Source organism: Cuculus canorus, chromosome 5 (assembly GCF_017976375.1).
Source record: "Cuculus canorus isolate bCucCan1 chromosome 5, bCucCan1.pri, whole genome shotgun sequence".
In the NCBI taxonomy this organism is placed as follows: Eukaryota; Metazoa; Chordata; class Aves; order Cuculiformes; family Cuculidae; genus Cuculus; species Cuculus canorus.
In genome coordinates, this window is record NC_071405.1 from 25376976 (window position 1) to 25401083 (window position 24108).

At 41.2% G+C, this 24108-nt stretch overlaps 1 protein-coding gene across 1 annotated transcript; it reads right to left on the reverse strand.

Moving 5' to 3' along the window:
- Positions 1 to 10468: 10468 nt before the first annotated feature.
- GSC (goosecoid homeobox) lies at positions 10469 to 14278 on the reverse strand. The gene is made up of 3 exons (XM_009559180.2): positions 13942 to 14278; positions 13545 to 13804; positions 10469 to 13171 (listed from the first exon to the last, which is right to left on the reverse strand). The coding sequence occupies exons 1-3, from the start codon at positions 14273 to 14275 to the stop codon at positions 13019 to 13021; spliced, it is 747 nt and encodes a 248-aa protein (XP_009557475.2). The 5' UTR covers positions 14276 to 14278; the 3' UTR covers positions 10469 to 13018.
- Positions 14279 to 24108: the final 9830 nt, after the last annotated feature.

Below are 24108 nucleotides of genomic sequence, written 5' to 3' on the forward strand. Positions count from 1 at the left end.
CAACAAGGAAGTGATGATTTTGTTGGTTTCAACTCCTCTGTCTAATGTGATATTCCCCTTTCCTCCCTCAGGTTTGAAATGATGCAGTAAATGCAGGAATACTATGCACACCAGGTAACCCTTTCACTTGGCTCTCATTGTTTCAGATCTCCAAAGCTGGCAGGTCAAGTTTTAATCAAGAGGTCTCCAGGACCTGCAGAAATTGACAATAACCATGCAGTAGAAGATCACTTATGGGGTCAGCTCTAAGCTGATATGCATGTTGATACGTATCTGCTATGACACTACTAGAATTTTAACACTGTCTTTCCAAACAAACTTTAGTTCATATCAGCTCTTGGAAGGCCCTCAAAACATCACATTACTGCAAATTAGTATATAATTGAATGTACCAGTTACAATAGTAGTTCCTTTACCATAGAAAGCATGTCATGCAAAAAAACAGATTTGGTGCCCCATGAATACCCACTGCTTCTGCTGAAGCAGCATCTGACTCAAAAGACCACCAACAGGCACAGTGTAATACTTCAATTTGAGATAACATATAGAAACTAAGGACTTTGACAGTCCCTCTGACCGATGTGGGAGGTGTTCAGTGCTTCTAAAAACCAACTCAGGCTGACGTTGTGGCCTAACTATCAACTAAGATAATAAACTAAAATAATCGAATTTTAAACTTTAGCTGAAAATTCAAAAAAATACCTACACTGGCTCCATATTGCTGTGCTGTTGAATTATTATTGGGATGTCGTGTTGTTGAGTTCCTTGTGTCACCCAAAATCTTGGGGTAAGGCAAACAGTGCGATTTCCCCTAAGGTATCAAAAAAATATCTGTTCTTGGACTGTTTGCTTTGCAGGTTAAGAATTCTGTTAAAGATCCTTCCCCATGTCCTCCAAGGAGCTTTCAAAATCCAACAAGGTTCTCCAGTACAGATGGTTACAAAGGCATCACTACGTCAGTACATGTATTTATACAAACATATGTCAGCAATTGGCTTTCTGTGTCTGTTCCACATCAGAAGTGGGTGAATTTCTCCACCACAGGGACAGAATATCTTGCATGATATAAATGAATCTCACTAAAGTGGTTTGCAACAGAAGAAATTAAATGAGCAAAGTGCTGTACCAAACACGCTCCTTTAGCCCAAATCATACCCATTTCTGGAGCTCTGCTGTCTGAGAAGAGAAAGATGTGGATTTAGACCATTGTGAAATTTGGAAGAATCTCTCAAAACATGAGTTGAGTTATCTAACCACAATCAACATCCTCTAAAGAACAGCTATTGGAGACGTAACCAAAATGTCGTACTAAAAGAACACATGTCCTTGACTGAAACCAATACTAGATTTCCAGCACGTGCAAGAATAAAATGCAGCTATGGAAAGGAAAGCCTATAAATTAGTGTAAGAATAATCATTTTGAGAACATAAATATAAAGGTCAGTTCTCAGAGGAGGTAAAGTTGTTCATCATTAATTCTGTCCTTTAACTTTCAACTGTCTGGATACAAGGAAAGTTCAAACAGTAGCTACTCTTATCAGATGTCTGCATCCCAAATCAGCGATTACTTTTTAACTTGAAGCTCACCTCTTCTCTTGCCAGACTTGCAGACAGAACAAAACTTTATACGCTGATTTAGAGAATGGGTATAGCTGCAGAACAAACGGGAGGAAAAGAGGCACTGTAAAGCTCTCCAGGCAGCAAAAAGGAAAGGCATGCAGCAAATCTGTGACATTACTGGAAATATGCAAGGACTACCAAGCTACAAAACAGAAATGAACTGAAACATGAAATGTCCCTAACATCCAACTGCACTTATGCATTACTGATCATGAAAGCACAAAGCACTCTGGGTATTCAAATTTTTCCTCTTTCTTGAAGAAAGTTGATACAGGCAGTGAGTCTTCCACCAGGAGGAAGACTACCTGCCATGGAGACACTAATACTTTTTTTTTTCCAGCATACTCCTGCTTCCCCCCTTCCACAATCATTTTCCCATAGCTCAGGTGTACAACTGCTGGTAGCAGAATTGTAGCATTCAATACACTAATGTCTGCAAATAAATTTCCGCTACAGTTATATTCCATAAATGCACAAGAGCATTCTTTGTCAAATTGAAACCATCCTTCTGGATACCAAAAGACACAAAAATTCAATGAATAGGTTATTCTTTCCTCTGATATTAATCATGCATACAAGACATTATGAGAAAAGGCATGCTCAGAAGATGCTGCAAGCCCTCACCTGAGGCAGCTCAGTTACAATTCAATGGGAACACACAGCTCTTTAGGGCACTGAGACCCCAAAGAGCAGCAGCATGTCAAGGATAAATTTCTTCACTGTATTTGGTCTGTAAGAGGTTTAGGTCACTTCATAAACTTAAATGGCAAGAAATACTACTTATTTTTACCAGTTGACTTCATATAGGCGTATGTTTGCATATTTTTGCATAAATAATCAACATCTACAATTTTCATCTACTATGTTTACAATGTTTAATAACTTATCTCCTCAAAATTCAGGAGAAAAACATTAACGAAGTAAATATCATCACTGTTATAGAGGAAATCAGCAGTATTCTACCTACTTTTCAATCATGAGTTGTGAAGTTAGATCACAGGCTAAAAAGTTACTATGAAGCTTGTTGCAGTTTAATTACTTCCTTAGGGATTTCTCTGGCATAGGGAAGTTCCCATGAGGAGTGGAGTTGATCTCCTGCTGTTACTGCAAGGGACACAGTAAAGGCACAAGGAGGGACAGGAAGCTGCAACATCTGGCCAACTCCCAACTGCTGTGTCTCCTGCCCTGGATCAAGAACCTAGCTGCTCCAGAGCACAGTTGACTGGAAGGTCACATTCACCCTGCTTTGCAAGACTGCATCTATTTCATAGGGTTGACCTGCAGCCACTCGAAAGGGCTCAGTCCCTTTACAAGTCTTCTACTCTAAGCTGTTGGGTTTTTCTGTGGGAGGAGGGAAGGGATGAGGAAAATGCTGATCGATAATGAACTATCCCTGCTGTAAGAATCTTCCTCCTTGGATAAAATACACTTTTGATTTTGGGGCAAAGCCTCCACACTATTTTGTATACTAACAGATTAGTCCCAAGTAGTTGCTTTGAGGTTGTAATAATATTCGGCTCAGCTCCACACCTGCCTTGAAGTGGTTATCCACCTTACCACAGTGGAGCACAGTGGCCATGTAATTTACTTCGATAGGGAGTAAGTGACAAACCAGAAAAGATTCCTACAACATGTAATGATCACATTTAACTTGCTGTTAGTGATTACAAGCACATTTGATAACTGAGAACTGTAAGACCTCTCAATAGAATGCTGACATTACTGAAAGATAAGCTATTCTGCTTGCAAATGCAAATATAGGGAGAAGAAATCATAGAATCACTAGTTTGGAAAGGACCCACTGGATCGTTGAGTCCAACCATTCCTAACACTCCCTAAACCATGCCCTTCAGCACCTCATCCACCTGTCCCTTAAACACCTCCAGGGAAGGTGACTCAACCACCTCCCTGGGCAGCCTGTTCTAGGGGCCAATGACCCTTTCCCTTTACTACAACAAGCAGTAAAAATATCACACTCGGATACAGATAAAGCTGTCAAACTCATTAACCATTTTCTGCTTTGCCAGGCTGGGGCAAATGAATCTTATGCCTCCACTACAAGTGATTAACCCTTTAGATCAATTCCCTCTCTTTAACAGTTCATTGGAAACTGCTGCAAGGTCTCACTGTGAAAGAGTCCATGGACTTACACGCTTCTATTCTCTCCTTGCTCTTGTAATCTCATCTTCTACAGCTTGTACACTTCCTCTGGAAGTACAGAATATGTGGCATCCTTGGCATCTCACATTTGCTCAGATGCCTCCTTGACGAGATCTAAAGTTGTTTTGTCCCCTGTTCAGGATGGATTTTAAATAAGATGTCAGAGGAGAAAGTGTGCTCTAGTTTACAAACTTATCAGTCTGCTACTGGTGGAACTACTGAGGTTAAGTCAGGTTTTGCAACGTTTTCATTCTCAAGAACCTCTTTGATCTGGTATTACAAAGCCGTCTAAATATTTTTACTTCCCAATCTAAAACACGACTCCTCTATCTGTGTTGAATAAAGGAAAACACTCAGCCAGAAGATACTCTGATTGAGAAAGGGTACTTGGTATTTATGGATATCATGTTGAATGGTTTGGTTTTACAGATAGAAACATGTCTGGCCTAGCTGAGATGGTAGGCATCCAAGAATTTTTACCAACAGCAGAACTACAGGTAATGTCTCCTCAGTTACTCTCATACTAGTGTCCTATCCACTGAACTGTACTATTCATTCTCAGTTTTTGCTGTAAATCCTACCTATTTTTTTCATTGAAAAGTCTCTGGCTAATCTATCTCAGCAAGACTTTAAACTGGAACACTACCCACTGGGCCTTGCAAGTTTTCCAAACACTTCGTTGTTGTTAGTGGATCCCAATTTGTATCTACCAGTTATCGGTCCAAACCTGCTGAAATGGGTAAAGAAGGATCACAGTCCTTGCAAATACAATCTGCAAGCCATGCATCATTAGCCTCAGCACGACCTTCTGTTGATTTTTCTGCACTAAAGACACTTTTATACCAACGATACATTTTGGAAGTTTTCAGTGTTGTAATAAGCATCACACCATACTCCTCAGGTCTCCTCAACTGCCTTATAATAGTTTGGTCTATGTGGAACCTCACCATTTGAATGCAACAAATGAGTAACCATGAGCTACAAGAAATACCTAGGGTTCCTAAAATGAGTCAGAAGGCTTCAGTTGTTTGCAAGTGTAAATTCCTATCTTCACAACTTATGCCACAACAACAGTAGAAGGACTTCTAGTAAAAGGATGTAAAAACAAATAAAAAAACCAAAACCATATGGTAATATACAAACAGAAATATATTTCAATTTTTTTTCCAAAAATAAGCATGAAATGGTTATCTCGTAATTTTTTAAAAAATCTTAAAACATCAGTTGTACAAACATACTTTCAATCAAACCATAAATCGTTTTAGTCCTCAGCTAGAACCTCAATGACTGTTATCGGCTATATCTGCTGGACAAGCCCTCTTAGCAAGGGTCATGGCCACTCATAGACACACTGAGTTTATACCTAGTGTTGATTTGGAAATGTGGGAAGTGGCTCTTAGTGGCTCTTCTTTTTTCTTGATCCAGGGCCAAGAGTGGCTTGACAATGTAGTTTGGAATGGTACTGCTTCCAGTTCACTTGCTCTTCTTCTGGAGGTAAAGGTCAGACTCTGTAAACCCAAGACCTCCTTCTTCTAAAAATGTCCTCAGACAGCTATGTTTCTACTTTGTGTTGATCCAAAAGTGATTTTAAAAAGTGTAAGTGAAATTCAGTGGGATCAATAGACTGGTTATAAATTAGTACCTAGTCATTATTTAAATGTCTAGCGTTTTTTAACAGAGACTGCACTTGAGACTGAGAAAAGACTAGCAAAAGCCTGCAGAAATAGGCAAGATGCAAATTAATAGACTTTTAAAGGCTATTTTTAACACTGGATTTAACATAAAATGTGTTCATTTTTTTGGTTTATTTTTGTAGTTATCTGACATCCTTCCAGACAAGACCAAACTTTTCAATACATAACTGAAGATACTGTGAAACTGTAAAGGAAACTGGTTTTGTTCCTAAGAAAGATAGATGCTTTGAAGAGAGTGATGTAAGAAAGAAAGACTGCAGTGCACCTCATATCTTAGCTCTTAGTCATCAACATGACTTCTACTTGATCCTTAACTGCAATGAGTCTGGTAACTGAATAGGTTTCCCAGCGATCAGTCAACTGAAGCATTGAACCATCATAAGCATTATGACCGTAATCAGTCCCTCCTTCAGTGTTTTTTTTTCTGATGTCAGAATAATTTAGATGCCTGGATATCTGAATTAGCTGTGCTAGTGAATACTTGAGCAGAGAAAAACACTGCTGCTTTCCTATTCAGGAACGCTACTCTGGATTTTCCTAAATATCTGGTAAATCAGATGTTCCTTTAAGGCCAAGCATGATGAGTACCCATAAACTTTTAGCTTGCCTTTATGCAGATGGAAATAAGCCTCACACAAGGTCTGAGACTTTAATGTTGATTCAAGCCAAGTCCTCTTGCATGGAAAATACCTACTTCTATGTCAAGGATAAGCTTTCAAACAATATTACTGCCTCTGAAAACTTTTAACATGAATACAGATATCTCCTTAAAGCTTATTTTATCAACATAGTACTAACTGCATTTACTTTAGTGATACAAACCCGTTTCTACCAGTAGAACTCCACCTGTACAAGATGGGAAGGACCACTTTAGCTAAATGGGTCAGAGCAGAGCATCTCAAGAATTTTAAGAGGAAAAACCTTCCCTGGGATTACTAATGATCCCTTCCCTGCATGGCTCTGTCCCATAATCACTACACTTTTTGACCAGGGATTAGTGCCCTATCTTCACTGAAAGTATTGCAGAATTGCCCTGTCATTTAATGTAAGCGGGGAAATATTACCAGCTCAGGAATAAAGCCTTTCATTAATTCACAAAGGCTTTGAGTCAGGCCTCTATGGTATCCTTTCAACTAGGATAAAGAAGCCACGGAGTAAGTTTCACTGTGAAGAACTGTCTCCACAGCATTAGGGGCAACTAAAAGAAAAATACAGTATGTTCTAAAAATGTGCATGATAAACACAGTATGAAACCAATGAAAAAGTAATATTAAACAAATAAGATCTAATAACTGATGTAAACGAAGCCTGAGACTTTCTTACAATGACAGGAAGCTCCAAATAAAGGGTACTGGGTTCATGCCCTTCTAAATCATTACAGTTTCCACAGAAAATATCGACCTTTTTGAGGCTCTTAGATTTTGGAGATTTACAGTGATAACAATAGCAGTAGTTTATTTGAGACAGTTAATAAAAAAAATAGCACTTATAACCCCTCTGTGGAAACTACAAATTTAAGAAGTTAAAGACTAAGTATTCAAGAGTAAGCTTGCAACCTACACACGTACAGTAAATTTCAGTTATGTGTTTCATTATACTGGTGCCTTATAGCTTTTAAGGGGTTTACAACTTGGCTGTAATATCCACCATGGGGTAAAATTTGGCATAAAAATAACTCTTTTCCATTCTCTCCTGTTAATATAAAGCTACTCATTCTCTGCTGGTACTGTGTTCCTTGCCCGTGCTACACTTAGCAAGGGTTTCTGGGTATGCAAGAAAAGCAGGTCAGGATACTCATTTTGTGGCTTAAAAAAAATGCATCTTTCATACACCAAGGCTATATTGCTCCTATCTTAATTTATCTTCCATTAATTTTGCCTTCATTTTGGGTTCACTTGCATGGAAAAAAATACATGTAATTTATTAGTGAACCAGGAGAAATTATACACTTAATTACGTAAAGCGTAAGCATGAAGGCTTTATTTTCAACAGGAATGTCAAATTTCCACCAGGAAAACATGGTGATGGGGTTAAAATTCTCCACCAAAAATACAGCATCACTTCTGCTTGCCCACACTGTGCCCAAGACTTTCTCTGTGTCCCCCTGAGAAAGATGCACCTAAGGTTTTCCAACAGTAAAATGGAGTAACAGTAGTTCCCTGCCTCAGGATCACTCTAAAAATTCACAGCTAAGTTCTTTGGCAGTTTTCCAAAAGCTATAAATAAAGGAAATAAATACAGTTATATTCAGGTTCAACACTCAAAACACCTTGGAGCCAAGAGGGATGCCAGCTTCAGAAGTTCTCATCCTTGTTCTCAGCAGCTCATTCCTGCACTTTAGTTTGCAGCACGGATCCAACTGTTTGTGATGTTGCCCTACAAATCAGATTGCCGCAATGATGCTGCTAGCATTTGGCTCCCAGTTCTTCATTTTTTTTTCCTAGGAAAAGAACGCATTAGGTCTGCCATGTCCACAGGTCCACCCACGTCAGACAGAAAGTGGAACAGAAGTCCTGCAGGCAGCTGCCCTGTTGAAGGAGATGGTTCAGCCCAGGGGATTTGCTCTGTACACCAAAGCAGTCTCTTTTGCCAGGGTGTATTCAAGTTGAAAACCCAACAAGCCATGCTAGTAAGCCCTCTCCCATCACTGAGTAGTAAACACTGAATAAATCCCCTCAAAGACAGAAAAGCATAAAGATCTGTTATTATTGTACATACATAAATAAACACAGGCATACTTTGGTGGGGATTCAATGCTTAGTTCAGAGTTTTGGGGGAAGGTCCTTTTCCTGGGCATAATACAGAGGGGCAACTATAACATCTATGTTGGCACGTGTATTTGACATGTTTTGGGGTGTACTAATAAGGTGAAGCTCTGAATCTCCAAGATAAGCATGCATCTTTGTCTGGACAACAAGTAGAAAAGAAGTGCAAACACCAGCATTCAGATATCAAGTAAAAGACAGAGGTGAAGTAACTTTAAACATTCAACTGTGTAAATACTTTTAAACTATAACAAGTTTCCTGGCCTTTCTTCTGCCCCTTGTTTTTCCACTCAGTTGTGCCTTAGGTTTTGCTATGTGTCCTGAGTGATACAGTCTCTCTCTATCTGCGGACATGTATTCTATCCTGAAAATAAAAAGTGAAAGAAATCTGATTTCTATTTTATTTTACATTTGAATTTTCCAGCTTTGGATAGTTTCAGTCCAAACCATTGTCCTTTAAGATGGGTTCCTACATTTAAAGTTATCAGATACTTTAGATAGATAAGTCACTTCAAAGTTTGTATTAATTGCTTACAATCTATCATATTGCAGCTACAACTATTACCTTGGTATAACAGACTCTAACCAAATCAGGGAAGTGGCAACCACAGAGAAACAGGGTAATTTGGCTAAATTTTTCTGTCTAGCTTTAGTTAAGACTCACTAGGTCGCCAAAGAAGGAAAACATAAAGTACAAACGGAATGAAACCCTAAGGGAGTAGAATACAAACCAAAAACTCTTTAGGTTTTTGTTCATTTATGCTCCACGGTGTATAACCCCAGAGAACCAATAAATGCAGATGGAGCACAAAAAATATGAACTCACCTTAATGTTGCTTTTTTTTTAATAACTTCCACTAATCTAATGTTTGCCTCACAAGTCATGTGTAAGAAAGAGTTTGCATGGTTTATATTCCCAGGTTCCCATTATGGTAGAGCTCAAAACAAGTTCGCTGAAGTATCAGTAAAGCTGAACGGGAAAAAAAAAAAAAAAAAAAAGTCCGGATTTTCAGCTCACAATAAATCATTTTATGCCAAGCAAAAAAATCTGACCTCTGCTTTCCAGTATCACTTATTACAGCAAGACTACAGAAATACATATGGTAAGTAGGGTACTAAACAGAAACATAAATTTGGCCTTGTAAATACAGATGGCACAGTGAAGTCATGCATCAGATTGCTCAATCTGCCTCTACACAGAAGAAAGTTTCTGCATTACTACATGCCGTTCTCTCTATCTTTCCCTCATGAGAGAATTTTGTAGCCTAAACCAGCTTGGTGTCAGGAAGATTTATTTGGTATATTCTCCTTTTGTACAATTATTCAGTTATTATTCTTATAATGCATACCATGATCTGGAATAATTCTTTGCTACAACAGTGAACCTCCGAAGTAGCTTACATTTCTTCTTATAATCCTCCCCCCACCTCCTTCGGATCTGAAAGGTGTATTAGTCATTCTACAGACAGAAATTTAGAAAGAAAGAGGTCGAACATTTCATAGAAAATCAGTGAGACAGCAAGAAATAGAACTCATGTTGTAAAACCGACATAGTATATCAGTATCAGGAACTGAGATATACTGATAGTATATCAGCATCATCATGTTTCAGAAATAGCAACATGGGGTTTTCAGTCATGTTAAATCTCCTGAGAACAGGTTTGAACCAAGATGCAAGGTTGTAAACTGCAGTGGAGGAGACACAGACAAAATAAGACAAAAAATATATATTTTTTTAAAAAATTATCTTTTGCTTTCCTTCTTAGCCAAGTATTAACAAACCTCACTACAAACAACTCTTGCAAAGCCACTTAGAACTAAACTTGTTGGAACATAGTACGTATTCACGTCTCTGCCTTTCCTCTACTGTGCAAACAGAAAAAGAAATAATGAAAGCTGTTACGTGGCATTTGCATTTTGAAATGTAGGAATTCTTCTAAAATAAAAATCCAGACAAACATCTAAAGACAGATTATGCCAACCAACCAGCACAAGTGAACGAGAGATCTTATTGCAATCATTCTTGTTCTTTTTAGTATTTAATTTTCCAGTTTCTTGATCCTTTTGATGTCATCTTCTCACTACTTTTCAATTAAACTCTTCCAGACTGCATAGGATCTGATTTTGTAGTGTAAAAAAAAAAGCAGAACGAAGCCTTTAGGTTTTCAGTGAAAACTCATGAGAAAGATAGATACTACTGCTGTCTAGTGGCACAAATGTCATATTTAGTAAGTAAGCTAAACCTTTTAGGTCAAGATTAAAACTGGTTTTCAATTGGACTTTAAAGTGATATCATTAACTCTAATAGATCCACTTCAATATGTTAAGAACAGATACCACTCACTCCAAGATCAAGCTTATGGTAATTTATAGTCAGCTAAAAAATTGACCCAGACTAAGGTACAATGCAATTTCGAAGCAATCAGAGGTGACCTCATCACAATCCCATGCATAGAAAGCACATTTCAGAACACAAGGTTTTGATTCTTCTGTCACATTCCACGCTCACACAGAACAAAAAGTTTAAAATAAATCCAGAAATTGCCCCATTTGGTGACCTGGAGCTTCTGTGGTTCTCAAGCACTTTCTCCCACTGGAAGACTAAAAATCTCTAAAGATGTGGACTAGAACCTTAAGTAACTAGCGGTGGTTATGAAAAACATATTTAAAGCCCAACCCTTACAAACCCAGATCCAGTTTAACTCCCACATTGAACTGTGCTGGCTAAAATCTTTAACAGTGACTTCCAAAATTACCACTCCACACACAAAAATGCAAACCAAAACAAAATGAAACCCTACCAAGATCCCAATGTGGCACTAAGGATATTTATACATGGGAAGTAAAGAAAATATATAAGCATTTGCAAAATCCTGGCCAATATTATCCTTAGACCTGGCTTTTATTTGCAAATAAAGTATGCACTTTAAAACCTAACAATGACTAAATACAGAGGAGATGACATTAAAATTCCAGTCAATGAGACTTTCTGCATATAACATAACAAAACACTTCTTTTGAAAACTAATTTTCAGTAATGTGAAAACTAGCTTTCAGTGCCGCTGGGTTGTAATTCAATACATTTTACAGAGATCAGATACACATCTGTAGCAATACGGTAGCATCTCCAGGACACAATACCTCAGTGGAGCCAAACTGTGATACATATCCTAGAAGAAGAAGAATCCATTTGCTTTCCCCATTCCTCCTCTGCTGCGCTAAGGAGCAAGAGGATAAATTTCTTCTTCTCTTCAGGCAAGCGGTAGCTATGAAACTGTAAGCCCCCTAAAGGACCCGCTCCTAAAAAAAAACACAATTTCTTCCACAACAGCTATTCCTGTCTTGGTACAGGGAGAGAGGTTGCTCAGGGAGAGATTCCACCTACAAGAAAACATGGGTTTGTTAGGAAGTGTTATCCGAGCAGTCAAGTACCGAGACTGGCCTTATTGCACTAACACCTGCAATACACAACACGCTCTACAAGCCATATGGGGCTGGATATATCAGGAAAGGGAGGAAAAAGCACAAGGACAAGCAATACAGCAGCTGACCCTTTCTAGTGTCTCTGGAAGCAATGGTGAGCACGTTTGTATCAACCGATTTCTTGTCTAAGCTAGCTGAGCTGCATACGTGTAGGTGAGTTTAGACATTAGCCACACTTCTGGAAAATCAACTCGCTACCACTTAACTTCTGAATAAAAGGCACAAAGATTTCCAGCCCGATGTTATTGTCATTGCCTTTACATCTTCAGGTCATTTGTTTAAAATTTACAAGGAGAAGGAAAGGGTTTTCTAACTGAGATGACATGGGGAAACAACAGTGGTGAACAGAGGAGCACCAAGAGCTGAGAAGTCATAGGAAAAAAAAAAATGTGAGGAAAATGAAAGTGAATTTTAGTGGGAGAACAAACATCTCTTTTAGAAGGCCCTCACAGATGGGAGAGCAAAGGGAGACCAGGCTATCACAGCCTTCCTAATTGCAAAGGTGCTGCCTCAAAAAGGAGAAAACATCTATTAGCAACGTCCTCTGAATTATCCTCAGGAGCAGCACAGTGAGGGCTCGGGCTCCACTTACGCCTAATTTAACCGATAATGGCTGAAATTTACTAATAGCACTTTCGAACACCTATGGAGCAAGCTAGCTTTTCTAAGCGGGGATCAAAGACAAACTCTTTGGAAACTCGACAAGGCATAACTGCAGAGACCGGGAGAGAAAAGCGCAGGGAAACAAGGCAGAACAACAATTGTGAGGCCGGGTTTGCTTTGCCTGCAAATATTTCCTAAGGGCATCGCTTCCAGCTCTGCTGGACCGGCGGGACGGGAGGAGAAGAGGAGCGGGGACTCCCCGACTAAGCTCTTGGACCTGGGGACTGATAAAAGGAAATAAGTGGGTGTCGTGGCGAGGAGCTCCGGGAGGAGGAGCGAGCTCCAGCGGGGCTGCCCCGGGGACGGGACCGGCTTCTCGGCCCTCCGCCTGCTCTCAAACTATTCGAAACCTCGTTAAATAAGTAACTGGGCCGGGCAAACCGCCCCTGATTCCCGGGGAAAGCGGCACCGCCGCCCTCCTGTCCCCTCTCCTCGCGGCGCAGGGAGGAACAAACGCGCCGCCGTCTCCCTGTGCAAACACCTCCGCAACACATTTTATTTACACGCGATCAACTCGGGGTATGATACATTATATACAGATATTTTCCCCTTCCGACAAGGCAGAGTTTGTGCAAGATAGCATCCTCTGGAGCGTATCCGACAGTCCACGGAAAGCGTCCACCCTGCGAGTTATCAGCTATCGGAGTCCAAGTCACTTTTCCCTTCCTCTTGTCTCTTCTCCGGAGACGTTTTAGATGCTTTATTCCATTTTTGCGCGTTTTCCGACTCCTCCGAAGACGATCTCTTCTGCCTCCTCCACTTTGCCCGGCGGTTTTTGAACCAAACCTGTTACGTTAAGAAGTTAAATTATTAGGGAAAGAACCCCCGAAATACGCCAACCCGCCCTGCCTCTCCCGGAGCCGCTGGTGCGCGGCGGCCGCGCTCGCACGGAGGGACACGGGGGAGAAGCTGCCGCCCCAGTGGGAAAAGCTGAGCGCCTTCAGGAGGCATGAGAGCCTCTGGACATCTGCTCACAGCCGTGTGGTCGGCTCGGCCAGCCGCCTCCAGGAGGGCGCTTGGCAAAAGGAAAAACTTTGCCTCCTCTCTCCCCCCGCAAACCTGTTGCTCTCCCGCCCGCGGGACACCGGGGCCGCACCGGCTCGAGAGCGTTTAAACGCTAAAAGGAGAGGGTGAGAAAGGGTAAAGGAAAGCGAAATACCTCCACTTTTTCCTCTCTTAAGTGCACCCTTCTGGCCAGCTGTTCCCTGGTGCCCACGTCTGGGTATTTCGTTTCCTGGAAGAGGTTTTCCAACGCTTCCAGCTGCTCGTCAGTGAAGATAGTCCGATGCCGTCTTTTTCGCCTGCAGTGCAGCTGGTTCAGTAACTGCAGCTCCGTCCGGGACAAAGTGCCCACGTTCATGTAGGGCAACATCTGATGGGGAACAGGGGACATCAGGACTGACCCAGTGCCCTCGTAACCTACGGACAGACAGACGAGACGGCGGACAGGCTTTGCGTGAGATCGCCGGCTGCCCTCCCCGCCCGGACACCAAGCAAGCCCCCGTCCCGCGGCTGCGGGAACAAAGCCACCCCTTGCGCCCCGTCCCACGCCTTACCTGCGGCGGGGACGCAGGAGCACTGCTGGGCGCCCAGGGGCGGCACGGCCCCGCAGCACGAAGGGCCCACGGGGGACGCCGGCACATGCAGCTGCCCGTAGTAGTAGTTGTTGTAGCCGAGCCGGGAGCCGCTGACGGCCGGCGGCAGCGCGGAGGCGGGCGCCACCGCCCGCGAGTAAAATCCGCCGTAGTCGGAGGCGCTGCCGTAGAGAGGGTCCCCGTGGAGGCTGGGGAAGACGACGGGAGCGGCGGCGCTCGGGGGCAGCAGCACCGAGTCCTTGCAGCGAGGTCTGGCCGCCAGGATGTTGTCGATGCTGAACATGCTCACAGGCATGCCCCAAACCGTGCCGGGGCAGGGCGGCGGGGACCGGCCGGGGGAGGGAGCGAGGGAGGGCGGCGGTGGCTGCGGTGGAGGGGGGGCGGGGGGGAAGGGAGGGGGAAGGCTGCAAAGGCACGAAATCGAAACTTTTTTGCAGAAATTTTTAGAAAAGGGATAGGAGCGAAAAGAAGGGAGCTTTCTCCGAGGGCAGCTTGTGCGAGTGTGTCTGTGCGCGCGTGTGTGCTTGTGCGTGTGCGTGTGTGTGTGTGTGTGTGCGCAGGATCCACCCCTGGAACTTTCCCCCCTCAACTCTCGCCTGTTGACTGATCTCAGCCCAGAAGGCTGCTCGGAGTATAATCCATCTGAACCTCTTCCCTTTTTTATACCCAGGCGACGTCATCCTGGATTTAGTTCCTGGTAATATGCAGATGACAAACAAAACCAGATTTGATTTTTTTTTTTCCCTCCCCCTTTTTCGGTGAGGAATAGGTGGGGGTTACACAAAAGAGCGAAAGGAGCCCAGGTCTGTGTATTGAGAATTAATGAAATTAACCTAATCCTTTCCATTAGCGGGCTTTTTTGAAAGGCCCCAGATTTAGGCTTGATCTCTGCTGCACCGGCTAATTGCCCAGGTTAATCTTATTAATGCCATTGTGCAGAAGTGGTTAGCAGCTCCTAGCCTTGTCTATTATGCACCTACTTTGCTCGTGTTATTTCACATTAGTAGGTGCGATTTCCTCTGTCTGAAGCTCAGATTCATTATTTATGCTTCGAATTGGTCAAGAAGCACTTTTTAAAGAAAAAATAAACTGCGGTACAACCGTGTAACTCCCCCCCACCAAGTGTTTCTGTGGCAGGGTTTGAATCTGGCGTCCCCCGGCTTGGAGAACCGAAGGTGCTTTGCGGATTATGTGTTCCTCTCACTTAAGCTTTGTGCACTGGAGCAACAAACTTCACTGAGTAGTTGAAGTCTCTCTTTTTTTTTTTTTTTTACCAGTGAATGTTGTAAACATCTTTTTCTTAAGATATTCAGATCCAGACAGGTATCACTTTTTATTTTTAAACAAGCCAGGAGATGGGAATGTTTAAAGACCTGTGTCATCTCACATCCCTGGTAGGTGTTCCAATTTGCTTCTAATCTGTCCTGATAACTTTTTCTTTTCTTTTTTAAGGAAGATTCTTTCTTCTCTTTTTTTCTTTTTTTTTTAATCTTAAGAAAAAGAAAAGCCTATAGAGTCGCAATCATACGGAAAACTGTATTTTTCATGTTCTGCGAATTTAAAATTGAGCAGTTTCAAGTCCCTAAAACTCTTCCTATTAAAATGTTTGACTCTCTTGGTAGCTGGCGTTTGTGATTTGCAGAATACTTCGTCTGTCACGACTGTCTCTGGGAATCCACAGGAGGTGAACTGAATAAGATTAGACTATTTACCCCATCAACCCTCCATCAAAGAAGGTAGGAAATTGTACGCATGAAATGAAAACAAGCCATTAGGGTCCGCTTACGAGGAACATATTATTTTCCCTCAACAAAGAATATCCTTGTTAGACCTTATTCGCACGTTATCCTTCCTTTCCTCGATATCCCATTATTTAAAACGGCATCAGAGAACGATCTAAACCAAACCCTTATTTCTAGCGAAAGACTTGTACGAACGTTAGAGGGGAAAAAAAACCCACTAGTCTGAATTCTCATTTTCTTAATACATCGCGATGTGACTAATTGCTAGCGTCTTTTCCTTTATTTCAGTTTAATTGCCTATTAGTTTCTTCCTGCCCTTGGCATTTAGACCTGAGCTTCGTGCAAAATTTGCGAATTTGATATAAAGAGGAACTATTCGACAGAGGCGCTTTGTTGTTGTTGTCGTTAGCTTTGAGGGAGGGGAGCGTCTGCTGTTGTTTGGGGGAGAATTTCTTTATTTTTTGACTGATTGTTCAAGGTTGGATTTCGGGGCAGTTTGGGGCTGATTTGCTGGGGTTTGTTGGAAGATAATTCCCTGGGCATGGCTCGGTCAGGCTGCAGCGCTGCTTAATTCCACTATCGGGATGCTCCTTCACGTCCTCAGCGGTCACATCTCTCCAGTGGCCTTCGCAGCTCCCGGCGGTGAGCGGGGCTTCAGCAGAGCCGGGCTCGGAGCCCCGGGGAAAGAAAGCCAAGGCGGAGGGGACGCGAAGAGCTGGGAGAGGGGAGCGCCGGGGGTCTCGGGGGCTGCGCTCCCTGCGGGGCCCGGGGGCGGAGGGGACGGCGTTGTGTCCCCAAAGCGCTGATGCGGAGGCCTGCGGTGGAGAGAGCCGGAGCCGGTTCCTCGGGTGCTTAGCACCACTTGCAGCAGGATTCCATCGCCGCTCCTCTACGGCTTCTCCCAGGCGAAAGCAACACAGCTGGGCGAGACTGGGGGGTCCGACAGCCCCGAGGGCAGCCCCGGCACCGGCGAGGCGTGTGCAGCTCGGGCTATGCCAGCGCTCGGCTTCCCGAGAAGACTTTCGATCGGGAAAGGCTCTGCAGAAGGACGATCCAGGCTGCAGAACCGCGTTTGCCTTTATTCCTGATTTATTCCCGATTTACTTTATTCCCGAGAGTTTGGGGTTTTTTTTCAAATAACTTGTCACCCCCGTGGGGAAGTTACACATATATATATTATTTTTTTTGTTTGTTTTGCATTAATCTTAGAATTCTCGCCGTGAAACCCCCAGTTCTGATACCCGCTTCGCAAAATCTCCTCTCGGAGTTTCTCATTTCCAGATCCGCTCTGCGCTAACTTTGCAAACGTAAAAAAAAAAAATCGCGTTAAACAAACAATCAGCTGTCACACAATGTCGGGATGAAATTGTAATAACAAATGAAACGCAAGCAAATTGTGCTGCATAGTGTTGCTAAGCAATTGTTTGTTACTGGAGGGTAGTCACAGCATGGGTTGAAAGAGAGATCTAAAGAGGAGTCCGGCACCGGGCAGAACAAGCTGTTAGGTATGAAATAAAGTAAACACTGCACTGATTTTCAATATTATTACCCAAACACGATTTCATATAAAGCAATCACCACACACAAGTCTATGAAAATGTGCTTGTTGAGAAATCTGCCGGGTTTTTTTATTTTAAGGTATTAAGGAATAATTCCCGGGGATGCAAAACGCAGCACTTTCCCGGCTCCGGCTCTGCCCGGCCTGAGGGCAGGAGCGGCACCCCGGGATGCCCGGTGGGGGCATCCGAGGAGCATCCTTTTCCTCCGTGCCTCCTGGCTCCCCCGGATCCCCGGCTGCAGGGGGTAAAAAAGCGCGGGTGAGTCTAAGTTTTTGGTGGATCACCTCTCAGAAACGGCACTTCGCAGCACATCTCTCATAGAAGGATGCCATCACCCCTCAGCATTCCCTACGCTTGTTTCAAATTGATTGCATCATTACTTAAAAAAACCCCAAAGAAACAAAACCCAACAACAACAAAAAACAAACCCAAAAAAACCAGAACCAATGTGAAATTACGGTAACTTTTTCCCAGAATAAACTTCTCTTGAACTGATTAGGAAAACCAGTCATTAGAAAACGAGGCAGAAAGGCGCTTTTTTTTTCCCCTACCGCTTCCCTCTAACAATATCAGCTTCTAAAGTTTTCATTCGAATAAACTTTATTAATGAAGATCTTTTATTTAAATGTCAAAGGGATTTGAAATTTAGAGTAAATTATGAAGCATGCGTGTCTAGCCAAGTCATGGGTCAGATGCATTTGTGAAAAACTGCTAAAAGAACATATGGTTTTTAATATTTCTACAATGACTAGTGTTTAAATAAATTGCTTGTACTGCTTAACTTCATGTATAATTTTGACAGAAATTGGCCTATAGCCTTTTGATATGTAAACATTTCAGGCTTTTATGCGATATAAAAAGACACTTGCTTTTTGGGATCAGCTAAAGCAGTCACACTGTAATTCAGAAAACTGGCACCTAACATTACATTCTTGCTACGTTTCAACTTTCAAGTGGCACCATAAAGGGGGGAAAGAGAAGGGACATTTCAAAAACAAGGTCCAATTGGAATTAAAAACTGCAAATGAGGTGAGAATGTGCCACTCACTATCTGATTGAAATGGATAAACCCTGGCACTAAAGAGAATTGTCTGTCTTGTGTTCTAAAAAACAACAGAGAAAATAGACTTCAACGTGGCACAGACCTGACTTACATGTCAAATTAATGCCTCAGAACAAAAATCTACCTAAAGTACAACTAGGTGTGATAAAGAAAACCCAGATATCCCGTCTGAATTCTAGCATTTGTTTCTCTTTTACAGCCTATCTTGGTCTGTAAAAATTCAAATGGACTTTTTATATAGTATATTGCATAAAATGTATATGCATTTACTACAGCCCTTCGAATTGCCATTTAACTAGCTGCATGTTCACTTGCATCTCACTAGTTCCTAACTCTTTTGCAGTTTTTGCCCCGGCAAATGTCCCATTGATTTCAATTAGTGGTTGGTTTGCATTTTTCTCCTGTGAAAAGAATAGAACTTGCAAAGGGCTTCAGGATACAGTCCATAAAAGTAGTGGAGGCACTCAGTTTTAGGTCTCCTAAAACTAAAATGATTTTGTATGTGTATAAATCCACCGAGCTACTGAATAAATCCATCTATTACTAATATATCTCTCTCACATAAATAAACCTCCTAATGTTGATTGGGTGGATAAGCCTAGCCCAGCGCTAGACAGAAAAAGACCTGGATAGTTGCCTGGTGCCAGACAGCTCAATGTGTTTATTTCCTGTGTGCTTTAGCTGAGACTTAGCTGAGGCTGAAAAAAAGGTTTAAATGAACTATATAATTTCAATTTGTTACTGTAGTAACATTCATATTTATTGTATATGTCAGTTTGTCATACACAGAGTTCTCAAGATACACTACCCCTTTTGTTAATAGTCAGAGGTGATTTTTTTTCAGGATTGTAGCAAGTCAACATAGACACATTCTGTTGTAGACAATTCAGATGCAATACAGCAATTTAAAAGCTGTTATGGATTCAGTCTGATGTGGTGTAATCTAATGAAGAAAGTGGAATCTCTTAAAGGTTTCAATGAACATGAACAAAGACAAAAGTGAGAGGGGTGTTTTTGTGGATTTCATATACTCCAATACACGACATATTTAGCAGACAAAGAGGTATAATTTTGGTGATACTGCATCTAAACTGTGCAGATCATTGCAAAGAAGAGTCTTGTAAAACAATCTTTTCAAGGGGACAGTGGGAAAACACTTCAGGTCCTTGACTGTTCTTGCAGGAGTCAACATCCAGATGTTCTGCTACTTGGTAATTTTGCTTTCCATCAAACGTAGTTTGAGTGAAATTCTTTACTCAAAGATGTGGTGATTGAATGTGTTTAAGCTCAGAAAAATGGACATTACATTAACAAAAGAGTTTTATGCCAAAGAATGTGCTGTAGAGGCTGACACAGCAGAAGTCTGCTGCGCACGCATGACCAACCCATCTTCTACAAGTGGCTCGCTATCAGAGTACAGCCAACATCCAAAATTTCTCCTGCAGATTGAACCATACTGCTAGGACCTTCCAAGACGAGGTGGCTTCACTCTAACTTTTTAGCACTTTCATTTTTCTTTGCAATGTTGAGCAGTTCTCATTCACTGTGTTTCCCTTAGGGTCACATATAATGATACATAGGTAGATATCTGTGTACCTAGTCCCTACGTGTAACATGCATAAACTGTGCTCATTTTAAGCCAGAAGATTGCTTTCTTGATTGACAAACATAAACGAAATGTAAGACCTCTGCTGTTGATTTGCCTTCATCCAATGACTGAACTAAGTTTCTGGGTCACCATGTAGCACACCGGGTTTTAAACCACAAAAGGTCCTGAGGACATACAGTTATAAATCAAGTCAACAGAAATTGTGTGTGGTCAGCACTTACCATTCTACACAAGTATTATTACATTGTCTAAGGCTCTTCTTTGTGGTACCCACTGTACATACTTAATGCCATCAGAACCTCTCCTCTCTCTGAAATGGCCCTAGGAGATTACACCCAAAGTAGCTTTTTATTTGTAAAGCAAAGAGCCTCAAAAGGCTTTTCTAGGGAGCAACAAATCAGCTTTAAAAACAGATAAGTCAACTGTGCAAAAGACAGTTATTGCATTTTTTTTCTGTAATGTACATACAATGTATTTTTTAAGCATCTCTAGTTTTTTTAGGAGTTTATGAATATCATTGTGGTATAATCTAACCATTTTTATTCTAGTGGATGTAGAATTAGGGCCCAATCCCACACCTAAGGAAGTCTGGTTGGTAATTGCCAGTGATTTTGTATCAGAACGGAAACAGTGACTGACCTTCCAGCTAAAACTCACATTCCCTCACACAACATGACTGAAACCTAGTAGACTTTTTTGGAGTGGAGTGTGCCATGAAGGTCATGAAGGTTCATAGTTTAAAATAGAAAATAATAAATACAGAAAATTAAATTAAAAATGAAGGTCAAAAGTAAAAAAAGAAAAGGATAATTATAGTAGAGAAATACATAATGAAGGGTAATAGATTTAAAGAAAGCAAAGCAAATATGCCAGGAAGAATTGCAAAATTACTACCTTGGTTAGATGATATTTTGCACCAATGAAATAAATAATATCACTATAATCAGTTTCAGTGTCCAGTGGTCACATTAGACAGAGAAAATAGGATCATCCAGTGAAGCGTCTGAGGTGGAAGAATTATTATACTTACTTACTAATGCTCTCAACCTTAATGTAGGTCTCCAGATTGAACCACACCGTCAGTCAACTGTATCCCATTTGGGTTCTAATTTATGCATTATGGGGAAAATCGAACAGCCTTTTTACAGCAAAGACTGTTTATGGGATTGAACACAAGACCCAAATCACTAGAGGAGAGAAGTTAAAAGGTATGTTTATACAGTATTATAAAGCTTGGGTTGGCTTCTTTTTGCTTTTTCTAAAGCCATTTTAATTCATAGGGTACATTTAAGAGTTTTGATAACTTTCTGAAAGTAATCAGAATCTTTTAAATTAGGTATGATTATCTTAAAGTCTAGATTAATTTATGGTTCTTCCCTTCCTAACTAACCATCCCCAAACCAGGACTAGATTTTGAGAATCCTGCTATATATGTTCATCTATAGTTGATGAATTGCAGTTTATACTTTTTATACTTTGATTCTCACCTAATGAGATAAGGATTTTTTATAATTTGGGATGATATAAAATTCTGGAGTGACTAGTATGTCATCTGCTCACACGGATCATGAATATCACTCCAGCATTTGCAGCTGCCTTCAGGATGTGACTTTGCCATGTGATTTAATCTTTCTTCCTAATTCTTATGCACTGCTTCCATCCAGTCTAGTCTTCAAACTTTTGGTTTGGGAGGAAGCTCTGTTCTTTTATGATAATGCAAATTCTGAGTTTTCTTGGTGGATTTGTTCCAAAGTTTCCAAAAGATATGCAAGATTATGGTCTGGGCCCAATGCCCGTTTCAGATGGTCAGTGTGGTGTGCAGTTAGATATAATTCTGGACCAGGAACTGAGCTGAGAACGTGATACAAGAACCAAAAGTCAGGGATAATACCTCTTCCAGAATTTTTATGAATGACAGCTTCTTTATTTATGTGCTGACGTGGCATAACATGCCTTTGAGGGTGAGGATGAATCGCTACATGACTTTTGCCATTGACAAAGTATTCTCAGAGAGAGGAAATGATTACTCTTTCCTCACTCTGCCTCTTGCAGTAAATACATCAACACATCAATATACATCAGCAACAGATTTGAGGATTAAATACATTAAAACCTTTGATAGATGGATATAGGCGTATCCTGGGCCATTTCTTCATTGTACTTTAACTTCAGGGTGGAAAATGTGCATTAGCTACCATGTCAAGAAAATCCAGTGGGCACAAGGTCTAACCGAAAAAGTTAGTGCACGAAGAGTATGAACTTATAGAGTACTTTGGTCTACATTAAATCTGCACATGGAAAAGCTTTTTATACTGAGAGTACTTTGACCTTTGCTGCTGTCACATTACGTCTACCACAAGCATTTGCTCAGCTGGCCTGAAAAAGTCAGTGAGTTGCAGACTCTACCTTACAGCATACTCCTAAGGAGGGCCTACGGTTTCACAGAGCAGACTTACCCTAAAGTACACTGAGGGCTTCTACCACTTCATGCTCAGAAGCAACCTAGGGATAAGGAAAGGCATGCAATTCAGCAGCGAAGGTCTTACTGGGGCTACAGGTCTTTTCAGAATTCTGACTTGTAGCCCAGTAGCAGCCGTCACAGTAACTGTCTGTGCCTAAGTTTTGTTGCTCTGGACCTTTGAACTTCGTGTTATTTACAAAATTTGCTGTTTGGAACAGGGCATGAAGATAAATTTGAAACAGTAGTTGGTGACAGCAATGCCTACCTGTTTTCATTGCTGATTTGGGCATCTGTCTGAAAGGTTATCTGCTCGCACACTGTAAGGCATTGCAAATCCCAGTTTCAGTGTTTATACAATTTGTCATAGAGATTACACAAAACATTACCATTCTGGGGAAACTTTCAGAACCTTTGTAATCCAAAATAATTTCTAATATACATATTCTTAGACTGTCCAAAGCAGGTAGTGCACTGTTTTGGTTTCCTTTGATTGTAAAATATTTTCTTTACAAAGACCATCAGTCACCAGATGAGTAATGCTTTACTCTGGCAATTAGAGTTTAAATCCTACTAATTTTAGGTTTTCCTAAGCTCAGCCTGCCCTAATTCTGCAAAAGAAGACTGGCCCATGTTGAAACATTAGTAGGATCCGGGGAAACAACAGAATAACTTTAAAAATATTCCCTAGTCTGTACTCTTGCCTCAACAACTCAATTCTTAATTCTAAGATGATATAAACATAAACATTAAGCTCTCGAAAGAGCTACACTGAAAGAAATCCGACTTTCTTGTGCACAGAATGACTAGACTTCAGAACTGGCTGTGGTTAACACAAAGAGTATCTTAGCATGCCACTTGCTTGCCCTGTTCTCAAAGAGAGAGTGATATACAGACAGTTTTCAGATTGTGTCTTAAATTTTCTGGACTATATACCACACTTAGTTGTGCTGCATGTTGTGAAGTCTCAAGGAAAAAGTCTCAACAGGGAATATCAAAGCATTTCCTCTTCTCAGGCTATTCAGGAGTTAGTCTATATACAGCAAATCCATCAATACGTTTATTCTGAAATAATTCTTGATTGAATTGTTGTCATTTCTCTGTGAAACTCCAGAAGGAAAATCTATTTTCTATCAATCACAAATTTAATACCATTAATTCAGAACCTGCAGTTGAATTTTCTGTCCATTTACAGAACATGGAATATTTCTGTGCTGAGAATGACTGCAATTACAAAGATGTTATTCATAAAGAGAAAGAACCATAGGACATAACGTTGTATGATTTTTGTATTTCCTTATCCTGTAGTCTGCTCAAGTCACAGTAACCCCTCCAGCCTATACAACTCCCCTCTTACCCTCCCTCTGCTCTAATAGCCCGTCTGCTGTCTACCTATCGCTTCAAACTGAGGATTGTTTTCAAACACTCTCAAGCCTGACTGGTAAAACATATGCTTTTCTGTGATGTGTCATTTACAATGTTCATTTAGTGGAATTTAAATGGAACCTTACTCTTACTGCTTGAAGGAAAATAACAGTACAGGAAGAGTCTATCATTTTGGCACTTGACTGCGTGTTGCATAGTGATGCATACAGACATTGATAAGAAAAAATCTGTACTACCAGAAACAGCTCTGAGGTTTTTCTATTAAAAAACACTCATTGCTGTGTGACACAGTATAAACAGAGTACAGTAAG

Bases quoted from the DNA above. Each gene is read 5' to 3' on its own strand.
- GSC (XM_009559180.2), bottom strand. From the start codon at position 14,275: ATGCCTGTGAGCATGTTCAGCATCGACAACATCCTGGCGGCCAGACCT. The intron at 13,805-13,941 runs GTAAGGCGTGGG...GTCTGTCCGTAG, and splicing joins CTCCTGCGTCCCCGCCGCAG to GTTACGAGGGCACTGGGTCA. The intron at 13,172-13,544 runs GTATTTCGCTTT...TTAACGTAACAG, and splicing joins TAAGAGAGGAAAAAGTGGAG to GTTTGGTTCAAAAACCGCCG.